Genomic DNA, 11,741 nt, shown 5'->3' on the forward strand with positions numbered 1-11,741 from the left:
AGGGAGGAGAAGGGGGTGCACCTGAAGCTTTGGGGGCCAATGTGACAGATTAGGGATTATGTTCCTTATCTTTTGCTACAAAACAAATCCTCCCAAAGCTTAGTGACTTAAGACAAGTTTAAACATTTATTACCTCTCAGTTTCTGTGGGGCAGGCATTTAGGAGCAGCTTGTTGGCTGCATGGTTCTGGGACAGGGTCTCTAATGAAGTTGTGGCACCACAACGGGAATTCCCACAGTGTTTAGTTTTGAATTCAGCACCCAAATCATAAAGCAACTCCTATGGTGATAGACTCTTCAAACCAGAGGGAATTAGTCCAGCTTCCTCATTGGGCAGAACAGAGCTGCTGATGCATAAATATGTATTAACTGGTGGACTGATATGCATTTAGGTATCTGGAGCATAATAAAGAACCATTAGAAAAGTACTGAGGAGAGATTTCGGTTAGACATGGAGAACTGAGATAAAATCCTCATTCATTCCCCAAGCCTCACCAAGATGACAATAAAGGAACAAAAGTGGCATAAACTGACAAGGAAAAGGAAGGAGGCGATGACAGCAGCTGAGAGGTGTTAACATTTTGGAGGATGTAAGTCACAGGGACAAGGGGTAGCAAGCTCCGTGGGCCAGAAAAAGATGAAAATCCAGAAAGAGTCAAGTCCTGTCATGTCCAGGAGCCCTGGAAACCTCAGAATCCCGCACACCGGACATCTCAAGCAATAGCAAGTCAAATGTAAAAACCAAGGATCCGTAAGAACCTGCCCAGAAAGCCCTGGATACCCTTCACTCTCGGGAGTAGCACAGAGACTCCCACCCCCGCACGGGAAGACTGGAGCTTTCTTCTAGGCACCTCTGAAAGGAAGTCCAGCTTCATACTGTTAAGATGCCAATGCCACACAAAGCAATCTACAGATTTAATGCAAACCATATCAAAATCCCAATTATTTTTTTTGGCAGAAAAAGAAAAATCCATCCTAAAATTCATAGGGACCCTGAAAAAGAATAAAGTTGGAGGCCTCACCCTTCCTGATTTCAAAACCTATTACAAAGCTACAGTAATCAAAACAACGTGGTACAGGCATAAAGACAGACAGGTAGACCAATGGAATAGAATGAAGACGGAAACAGAGCTTGAGCAGATGGTCAAATGATTTTCAACAAAGGTGCCAAAACCAATCAATGGGGAAAGGAGAGTCTTTTTCACAAATGGCATTGGGAAAATTAGATGTCAACATGCAAAAGAATGATATTGAGCTTTTACACCATGTACCAAAACTAACTAAAAATGGATCAAAGATGTCAAAATAAGACCTAAAACTATCAACTCTTAGAAGAAAATATGGGGGGGTGCAGCATGACATTGGATCTGAATGCTTTCTTGGATATGACACCAAAGCATGGGCAACAAAGTTAGTAAAAATAGGTAAACTAGACTACATCAATATTTAAACCTTTTGTGCATCCAAGGACACAATCAACAGAATAATACAGGAACAGGTCAAAATACTGCAAATCTCACATCTGATGAGAGGTTAATATCCGGAGTCAAAAAGAACTCCCATGATTCAACATAAAAATAAATAACCCAAGGATTTCCCGTCGTGGCGCAATGGTTAATGAATCCGACTAGGAACCATGAGGTTGCGGGTTCGGTCCCTGGCCTTGCTCAGTGGGTTAAGGATCTGGCATTGCCATGGGCTGTGGTTAGTTTGCAGATGTGGCTCGGATCCCACGTTGCTGTGGCTCTAGCATAGGCCAGCGGCTACAGCTCCGATTCGACCCCTAGCCTGGGAACCTCCATATGCCTCGGGAGCGGCCCAAAGAAATAGCAAAAAAAAAAAAAAAAAAAAAAAAAAAAAAAGACAAAAATTAAATTAAATTAAATTAAATTAAATAAATAAATAACCCAATTTTAAAATGGGCAAAGGGGAGTTCCCTTCGTGGATCACTGGGTTACAAACTCAACTAGTATCCATGAGGATTTGTGTTTGATCCCTGGCCCCTCTCAGTGGGTTAAGGATCCAGTGTTGCCCTGAGCCGCAGTGTAGGTTGCAGATGAGGCTTAGATCCCACATTGCTGTGACTGTGGCATAGGCTGGCTGCTATGGCTCTGATTCGACCCCTAGCCTGGGAACTTCCAGATGTCGAAAGTGCAGCCCACCTCCCCGCCAAAAATTAAATAAATACATTAAAGTGGGCAAAGGATTTGAATACCCATCTCTTTAAAGGAAAAACACCAAGAGCCAACAAGCACATGAAAAAATGTTCAACATCACTAACTAGAGAAATGCAAATCAAAACTACAATGAGATACCACCTCACACCCACCCGGATGGCTACTATTTAAAAAAAAAAGTTCTGTCATGGCTCAGCGGAAACAAATCTGACTAGGATCCACGAGGACGCAGGTTCTATCCCTGGCCTCTCTCAGTGGGTTAAGGATCCAGCATTGCTGTGAGCTACGGTGCAGGTGGAAGATGTGGCTCCGATCTGGCATTGCTGTGGCTGTGGTGTAGGCGGGCAGCTACAGCTCCAATTCGACCCCTAGCCTGGGAACTTTCATATACTGCAGGTGCAGCCCTAAAGAGACAAAAGAAAAAAACAAAAAAGAGTAAGCGTTACTAAGGATGTGGAGAAATCAGAACCTTTGTGTAATGTAAAATGGTGCAGCCACTACAGAAAACAGTATGGAGATTACTCAAAAAATTAAAAAGAGAATTACCACATGATCCAGCAATTCCATTTCTGGACATTCAAAAGAATTGAAAGCAGGCCTCTTAAGAGATATTTATACAGCCATGTTCATGGCAGCATAATTCACAATAGCCAAAAGGTGGAGGCAACCGAAGTGTCCATCCATGAATGAATGGAAAAACAAAATGCGTTACTACATACAATGGATGGTTATTCAGCCTTTAAAAAAGATGGCAGATCCAGGGAGCTGGCAATTTCATGGCCACCTGCCTGCCCTGGCTTCTGCCTGTGGATCCCCAATGCCTCCTTCCCTGCCTTTCTCCCTTCTTCCCTCCATCCCATGGCTCCTATAATGAGCTAAGCACACTGCTTGGTGGTGAGAAAGCACGTTCTATGAGATAAACACCCCCTTGTCATCAGTGGATCTGTTTAGTGGGGAAGGTAGCATGGTAGTGAAGTAAAGAACTAACCCCTATATAAAAAATAAAATTAAATTAAAAAAATTTTTAAATTAAAAAATAAAAAGGATGGCAGTTCTGAAATATGCTACAACAGGGTTGTACGCTGAGGACATTATGCCAAGTGAAATAAGCCAGTCACAAAAAGACACATGCTGTATGATTCCACTTGCATGAGGTACTTAGAGCAGTCAGATTCAAAGAGACAGAAGGTTGAAAGATGGCTGTCAGCAGTTGGGGAGTAGGGAGAGGGAGGAGAATTGGAAAATTGTTATTTTATGAGCACCGAGTTTTGATTTTGCAAGTTGATAAAGTTCTGAATATTGCTCGCACAACAATGTGAATACGCTTAACAGTACTGTATGCTTAACAATGGTTACGATGGTAATGTTTATGTTATGTGTATTTTACCACAATTAAAAAAAATTTTTGTTTCTTTTTAGGGCCGCACCCGTGGCATATGGCGGTTCCCAGGCTAGGGGTCACATCAGAGCTACAGCTGCCGGCCTATGCCACAGCCACAGCCAAGACAGATCTGAGCCGCGTCTGTGACCTACACTACAGCTCATGGCAATGCCAGATCCTTAACCCACTGAGCGAGGCCAGGAATCCAACCCGAAACCCGAAACCTCATGGTTCCTAGTCAGATTCACTTCTGCCGCGCCACGATGGGAACTCCAATTTTTTTTTTTTAATTTGAAAGCAACTCTAATTAACATTTTTAGAGACATAAGAGATAATATTACATCCCTGAACTAGTACAGGATGCTATAGAAAAGAACAAGAAATTGCTCCTAGAAGTGAAAAATTATGCGATGAGACATTAGAAAAAAATCTAAATGGAAAAGTTGGAAGATAAAGTTAAGGTAAATGTTCCAGAAAATAGGACAAACATTTTTAAAAATGGAAAACTGGAAAGAACATTTTGAAAAATTAGAGGATCAATCCAAGAGGTCCAACATCCAACTAAAACAGAAAAAAAACAAAAACCGAAAACAGAGTAGAGGAAATCAGCACAAAGAAATGTCCCCAGAATTGATTTCCAGATTAAAAGAGACTGATCCCCAGGTTGAAAGTCTCATGGAGTGCCATAGTAAATGCACATCATTTGAAGCTTTAGACCTCTGAGAGATCCTAAAAACTTCCTGGGAGAAAAATCAGGTCTCCCACACACAGGATCAGGTATCAGAATGCCATCTGACTTTTCAACAGCAACAAAGGGTCATCGCCTCAAAATTCGGAGGGCAATTTATTCCCAACCTAGAACTCTACACCCGCAGAACTATCCATCAAAGCCACTGGAATGGCTGCACTGCCAAAACAAGGAAATAAATCCTGGCTGGCAGTGGGAGGCAGAAAGCAAGGGATCCGGAAAACAGGATCCAATACAGTTAAGAAGCAAAGGAAATTCCCAGGGTGGTAGTAAAACAAGATCCCAGAACACTAGTTCTACACGTCTGCACTGGACGTAGTCCAGGCTGGAGCCCAGGAACCATGCCTCCAGGAGGGTGTCTCTTAGAAACAGACCTGGAGTTCCCATTGTGGCTCAACAGAAACGAACCCAACTAGTATCCATGAGGATGCAGGTGCAATCCCTGGTCTCGCTCAGTGGGTCAGGGATTTGTCATTGCTGTGAGCTTTGGTGTAGGTCGCAGATGCGGCTGGGATCCCGAGTTACGGTGGCTGTGGTGTAGGCCGGCAGTTGCAGCTCCTATTCGACCCCTAGCCTGGGAACTTCCCTATGCTGCAAGTGCGGTCCTTAAAAAAAAGAAAAGAAAAAAAGAAAGAAACTCAGATAGTCGACGGACCACCTAGAGTGTTCAGCCAGGTAGAGAGGTGTTTTATGGTACTGCTGGACAGTTGAAGGATGAATTAGTGATAGGTACATAAGCAAGTTTTTTGGGGGGGGTTGTTTTTAATGAGGTGATTAAATACTGCTAGAAAGCAAAAGTGGTGTCTCATAAGGAAAAATGAAATCATGAAATCATAGCACACTTCAAGTCTCTGCTTTGAACAACAGTTAGTATCTTTTTGGGGGTGGGGGGGCAGGTGCAGTACATGGAAGTTCCCAGGCTAGGGGTTGAATCAGGGCGGCAGCTGCCGGCCTACGCCAGAACCACAGCAATGTGGTATCTGAACCACATCTGCAACCTAAACTGAAGCTCACGGCAATGCTGGATCCTTAACCCACTGAGTGGGGCCAGGGATCAAACCCACATTCTCATTGGTACTAGTCAGATGTGTTTCTGCTGAGCCAAAACAGGAACTCCTTTTTTTTTTTTTCCTTCTTTTCTTTTTATGGCCGTACCTGGGGCATTTGGAAGTTCCTGGGTCAGGAGTCAAATCAGAGCTGCAGCTGCCACCCACATCACAGCAACACCAGATCTGAGCTACATCTGTAATTTACACGGAAGCTTACAGCAACACCGGATCCTCAACCCATGGATCCGAGAAGGCCAAGGTGAATTGTCCACAGGGTAAGGAAATGGCTAACAAATGTCAAATGCTGCTCTGTGGCCCAGAAGACTAAAGAGACTATGTGATCTCTCACGGTCCTGGCTAAACGCCCCTCCCTCTGAAACAGAGGATATTCCAAAAGCAGTGGGAACAGAACCAAAGCAGGACTAGGTGAGTGAGCCTAGGGAGGCTCCCAAGCCAGCAACATTCCACCCCTGCTGCAGCGCTTCCATCCCTTCCTGTTCTCTGGGAGGCAAGAGTTTAGTTCCTGGATCAAATGCATGCAAGGCTCAGGATACACTTAGACCACACACAAAAAAAAAAAATGGTTGCTGATCTGAAATTCAAATTTAACTGGAGTTCCTGTGTCATTATATGTTAACTCTAGCAACCCCAGGAGGCTATGCCTTCAAAAAGCTTGGAGGGGTCGGAGTTCCTGTCGTGGCGCAGTGGTTAACAAATCCGACTAGGAACCATGGGGTTGCAGGTTCAGTCCCTGGCCTTGCTCAGTGGGTTAAGGATCTGGCGTTGCCATGGGCTGTGGTGTAGGTTGCAGACGCGGCTTGGATCCCACGTTGCTGTGCCTGTGGTGTAGGCTGGCAGCTGCAGCTCCGATTCGACCCCTAGCCTGGGAACCTCCATATGCCTCGGGAGCGGCCCAAGAAATAGCAAAAAAGACAAAAAAAAAAAAAAGCTTGGCGGGGTCTCAGCCTTGTAAGTTGAGACTGGCAGCTTCTACTGCCTCCTGAAGGTTGTGGGGTGGAGGACCCAAGGCTGTGAGGTCCAGAGGGCTGATCATTGTACCTCTAGAGCCTGGTCTGTCCTGGAGAAGTGAGGCCATAGCTATGAGGTGGGGAACGGTGGGGAGACTTCCATGTCCTTCTTGAGTGTTTTTTCATTTTTGTTTTTACCACAAGCATTGTGTTACTTTTGTAATCAGCAACAAGAAAAAAGAACTTTCCATGTTGTAATGAGGCTGCCATGGAGGCCCCCTCCAAAGCTAAGATCCTGCAATGCTAAGTAATGTCCTGCTCTGTATTTGCATGTCTTTTTTTGTTTGTTTTGCTTTTTAGGGCTGCACCTGTGGCATAAAGAAATTCCCAGGCTAGGGGTCGAATAGGAGCTGCAGCTGCCGGTCTAGGCCACAGCCCCAGCAACATTGGATTCCAGCCACATCTGTGAACTATGCGGAAGCTTGTGGCAATGCTGGATCCACAACCCGCTGATCAAGGCCAGGGATCAAACCCGCATCCTCACAGACACTATGTCAGGTTTGTAACCCACTAGGCCACAACAGGAACTCCCATGTATATCATTTTAGGAGCACTCAGTAATGTAGCTTTGTGGGGGGTTTTGCTTTTATTCCCCCCAAGGATTCTGAGCCCAGTTGGCTGGCCGAGGATGAATGTTGCCCGGCTGTGGGACATATCATTTTCCCACTGTCCCCACTCTGGGAGGTCACCTGGTTTGGCCTGGCCTAGCCCAAGCCTCTGGGCTCATTCCTGATCTGGAAGGCTACCCAGATGACCTCTTCTGAAGCCAAGAAGAGGGTTTGGGGGTTGCCTCTGTGGGAGCCTCCTGGGCCCCCATCAGAGTGGTCCTGGGATTCTAGGGAGCTTATGGTTTAATAAACCCTGAAAGGGGGGAAGTGTCCCCCCACCCAGGGACAACTGTCTCTTTCCCAGGACACTAGAACCCCCCTTGTAAGAGCCCCCACTAATGGGTCTCAGGGGAGGATGGAAAATGCCCCATGATCCATATGCCCTGAACAGGAATACGATAGACCCACCGAAGAGTGAGGACCCTCTTGTAGGTGACCCAAGTCTGAGTGGAGCCCTAGTTCCAACTCTATCAGCCCTGAGATCTTGGGCAAGTCACTTAACTGAGCCTGGGCTGTCCTGAGATGAGGAGATAATGAATGCAAAACCCAAGAGTTGGTGGTGACCCGGAGTTCACACACTGGAGTGGTATGGCTTTAATCCTGGGAGAGTCCAGAGGCTGCCCTTCGGGCCAAAGGAGCTTTTGATCTGCAATTCCCGCAGACCCAGGATGGCTCTGGAAGGTTCCCCACCCTCACAGAGTACCCTCCCGGCTTCCGTCCAGGCCAGGGGGACTTCCAGCCGCTGGAGACTTGACTGGTCTCCCAGCTCAGGCGCAGCCGCCTGGCCCACGACCTTGGGAGAACCTGGGAGAAAGCTTCACCAAGCGACAGTACTTTTCCACTGCACTGCTCGGCCACCTCAGCTGGCTTTCTGCTGTGCAGACAGGAGGTAAAGCGAGCCAGGCTAGCCCCATCAGGAACCCACCCAAACTCACTCTCAGAGATGGGGGTGGGGACGTGCTTTGGGTGAGGGGCAGTAGGAATCCTAGAAAGAGAGGAGGGGGATACCGAACGCCCCAAGAGATGCTCAGAGACCACCCTTGAGACCTGAGAAGTCTGCATTGGCAAAGCCCCCCGGTACATTTCAGGCTGTTCCTACTCGTTAACCTCCCGCTCCACCCCTTCCCCTCCGACAATAACGATTAAACCCGATCCACCGCGCCTGTGCTGGGTCTCGGGTGAAAAGCAGTGCTAGCCTGCGCGGGGGAGGAGAGAGAGAAGGGCGAGAGGAGGGGACAAGAGAGCTAGCGGTCCCGCCCGGTGATGTAGGCAGCCCGGGGAGGTGGAGCCGCGACGCCTGAAGGAGTTCCCACCGCAGTCGCGCTCTCGGTCTACCCCTCCGAGCAGCCAGCCGCCAGCCCCGGCTCTGGCGACCTCCCTGCCGCGGCGATCTGGGCGGCGGGACCCTCGGGATCCCCCCTAGTCGGGCCTGAGGGGCGCCTCCACCCCGCCCAGCCCCTGCCCCTCCTTGCTTCCCGGACGGCTGGAGCGACTCGCGGGGGAAGCTGTTCCCGGACGCTCGGCCGCCGCCAGGGCATCTCGGCTGCCAGCCCGGCTGGGCACCGGGCATCTGCGAAGCTAACTAGCCTTGTCTGGCACTGGGCATCTCCGGGCACCGACTGTCTCCAGCGTCCCCTGCTTCCCGCAAGCCCGAGGCCGCTGGCTTCTGCGCTCCTTCCCCTCCCCCGGCCGCTGGGCAGCACGCCGGTGAGCTCCCGGCGCCCCCAGCCCCTCCGGCCACCGCCGCGATGCTGCCCTGGAGACGTAACAAATTCGTGCTGGTGGAGGACGAGGCCAAGTGCAAGGCAAAGAGCCTGAGCCCGGGGCTCGCCTACACGTCGCTGCTCTCCAGCTTCCTGCGCTCCTGCCCGGACCTGCTGCCCGACTGGCCGCTGGAACGACTGGGCCGCGTGTTCCGCAGCCGGCGCCAGAAAGTGGAGCTCAACAGGGAGGACCCGACCTACACCGTGTGGTACCTAGGCAACGCCGTCACCCTGCACGCTAAGGGCGACGGCTGCACCGACGACGCCGTGGGCAAGATCTGGGCGCGCTGTGGGCCGGGCGGGGGCACCAAGATGAAGCTGACGCTGGGGCCGCACGGCATCCGCATGCAGCCGTGCGAGCGCGGCGGCTCGGGGGGCTCCGGGAGCCGCAGGCCGGCGCACGCCTACCTGCTGCCGCGCATCACCTACTGCACCGCGGACGGGCGCCACCCGCGCGTCTTCGCCTGGGTCTACCGCCACCAGGCGCGCCACAAGGCCGTGGTGCTGCGCTGCCACGCCGTGCTGCTGGCGCGGGCGCACAAGGCGCGCGCCCTGGCCCGCCTGCTCCGCCAGACCGCGCTGGCGGCCTTCAGCGACTTCAAGCGCCTGCAGCGCCAGAGCGACGCGCGCCACGTGCGCCAGCAGCACCTCCGCGCGGGGGGCGCCGCCGCCTCCGTACCCCGCGCCCCGCTGCGCCGACTGCTCAACGCCAAGTGCGCCTACCGGCCGCCGCCCGCCGAGCGCGGCCGCGGGGCGCCGCGCCTCAGCAGCATCCAGGAGGAGGACGAGGACCAGGACGAGGAGGCGGAGGAGCGCGAGGAAGGAGCCTCCCAGTGCGAGAGGCCGGAGGTGCTCAGCTTGGCCCGGGAGCTGAGGACGTGCAGCCTTCGAGGCGCCCCGGCGCCCCCGCCGGCCTCGCAGCCCCGCCGCTGGAAGGCCGGCCCCCGGGACGGGCGGGCCAGGCGCGCTGAGAGCCCAGGGGACAGGACTCGCGGCCCCAGACCCGGCCAGCCTGACTTACAGCCTCCAACCCCGGCCCTGCCTGCTATGGCTCCCCCTGGTCCCCGAGCCCTTGCCTCCCCCGTGGTCTCTGTCGTTGTCCGCCCCGTGCCTCGTCCTGGCTCAGGGTGACGCCTGATATGCCCTTGAGTACTGGGGGACGAGATGGGGGGAGCAAGCAGTATTTTGTGTACACCTCCGCCCCCACTCGAGTCTCCCGGCGCCCTTCCTTATGGAATTGCCCCCCTACGCTTTACACCAAGTCTCTTTGCGCATAAACCACGCCTTCCTTCCCAAAACATCTACTCCAGAGAAGGGAGGAGACGTTTCCAGAAATCCAGAAGCCTGGCCTTGAATCTTGGCCAGGTGGCAGCAGCAGTCCTGCCGTTGGCCAGGCTAGCTGTCCTTCCAGGGATGAGACCAACCCTGGGGAGGCATTCCTGTAGGGGGAAGAGTAGTACCCTGGAGAATTGAGGCTGGGCCCAAAGTGGTTACCGAGTCAGCTGCCATATACACAAAGGAAGAATTCTCAGGCCCTATGCTGGCCTCTCTATCCCTTGGAGGACTTCTGAGACTCCACTGCTCTGCCTCTGGAGATGACTCTGGATGGTCCTACCAACAGCAGGCTAGGCCAGGGAACAGCTCTCTGCCCCAGGCAGCTGCCCAAGCCTGTGCCCTGGCACCTGGCACTCCCACAGGACTCCTCACCCGCTCCATCCTTCTGCATACAGATGTGTGTGCTTTCCTGCTAGGTGTCCCATAACCAGGACCAAGACAGGGCCTCCAGCAGAGGTAAGGAGAACCTCTGGCAGGTGCTTGAGGACACTGACTACCCAGAAAATGGACACAGGAGGGAAGCCTCCGTGTGGAGGCTTGTCAGTGCAGGAGAGTCCTGACAGCAGCGGGATTCTCATGGCAGGAGGAGGCAGAAGGGTGCGGTCACCGGACAGAGGGAGCAGGCTCCTGCCCACGTGTCTCAGCAAGGCTGCTAAAAGCCCAAAGATCTTTGTGTCACCAAATGATCATTGTAAATAAAGTGTTCCTGCTTTTTCAGCCTGTCACCACTCCTGTGTTGTGTTCGATGCTGGGTCTGCTGGGGTGAGAAAATGATCATCAGAACCCTAAAAGGCAGGAAAAACCCCAGGAAGGTCCCCTTGAGCAGCTGGAGCCAACTCTGGGGATTGGGGGGAGGGGCCACTGCCAGGAAGCTGTCCCCTTCATGTCCGGGAAAGGAGACAGTAGCAGGTGCCTCGCCTGCAAATCACATATGCCAAGCCTTGGAGGGGTGTCAGCTGTCTGTCTCAGCCTCGCAGAATGTCTGTCTGCCTGGACACTCAAACACAAGTGGCTCTGGGACACTTGGCAGGGAGGGGGCACTGGGCTGGGGCCTTCTTATCAGCCATGTGTCTTTGAGAAGATCCGTGTGTTTGTCAAAGCAGGTGGGATATGCCAGGTCTCCTCGGGGATGAAAAGGAGAGGGATGGTTTGAGGAACTGCTGCAGTCTCTCCAGACTTGTGACAGCATGAGTCCTGAGCTGGATATCTTCTTTATTTCTGTGCTGAGCTGGGCACTGATCCCAGAGTTGTCCACAGCCCAGACGAGTGGCTTCTGCAATCGCCAGCAATCAGGATCGTTCTGTTTCCTGGAGCTGCTGGAACAGAGGGTACCACTGCCACTTCACCCTGGTGGAACCCAGGCAGGGTCAGGGGACCTGATGTCACAAGTTTGGGGGGGCAGGTGGCAGGGATCTATGGGGCAAGGATGCCATGCATGTTCATTGCTTCCCTCTTGGGCATTGCCTAGGGATCTGCTAGTGTTTCTCCCCACATGCAGAAGGAGAAAAGGAAGTGAGATGTCAGAGGTGGGAGAGGAGGATGGGCTGCAAGACAGCCTCACCCAGAAACAAGGTCACAAGCACACCCTCTTTAATCAGCTTTGTGCAGCAGAAATGTACTAAACGCCTGCCTTGGGACAGGCACTAAGCTAGG

At 51.9% G+C, this 11,741-nt stretch overlaps 1 protein-coding gene across 1 annotated transcript; it reads left to right on the top strand.

Annotated features, from left to right (window-relative positions):
• On the top strand, nucleotides 6,897-10,813 carry FAM43B (family with sequence similarity 43 member B). Its single transcript, XM_003356177.4, has one exon. The coding sequence runs from the start codon at nucleotides 8,739-8,741 to the stop codon at nucleotides 9,882-9,884; it is 1,146 nt and encodes a 381-aa protein (XP_003356225.2). The 5' UTR covers nucleotides 6,897-8,738; the 3' UTR covers nucleotides 9,885-10,813.

The sequence above is a fragment of the Sus scrofa genome, chromosome 6, assembly GCF_000003025.6.
Source record: "Sus scrofa isolate TJ Tabasco breed Duroc chromosome 6, Sscrofa11.1, whole genome shotgun sequence".
In the NCBI taxonomy this organism is placed as follows: domain Eukaryota; kingdom Metazoa; phylum Chordata; class Mammalia; order Artiodactyla; family Suidae; genus Sus; species Sus scrofa.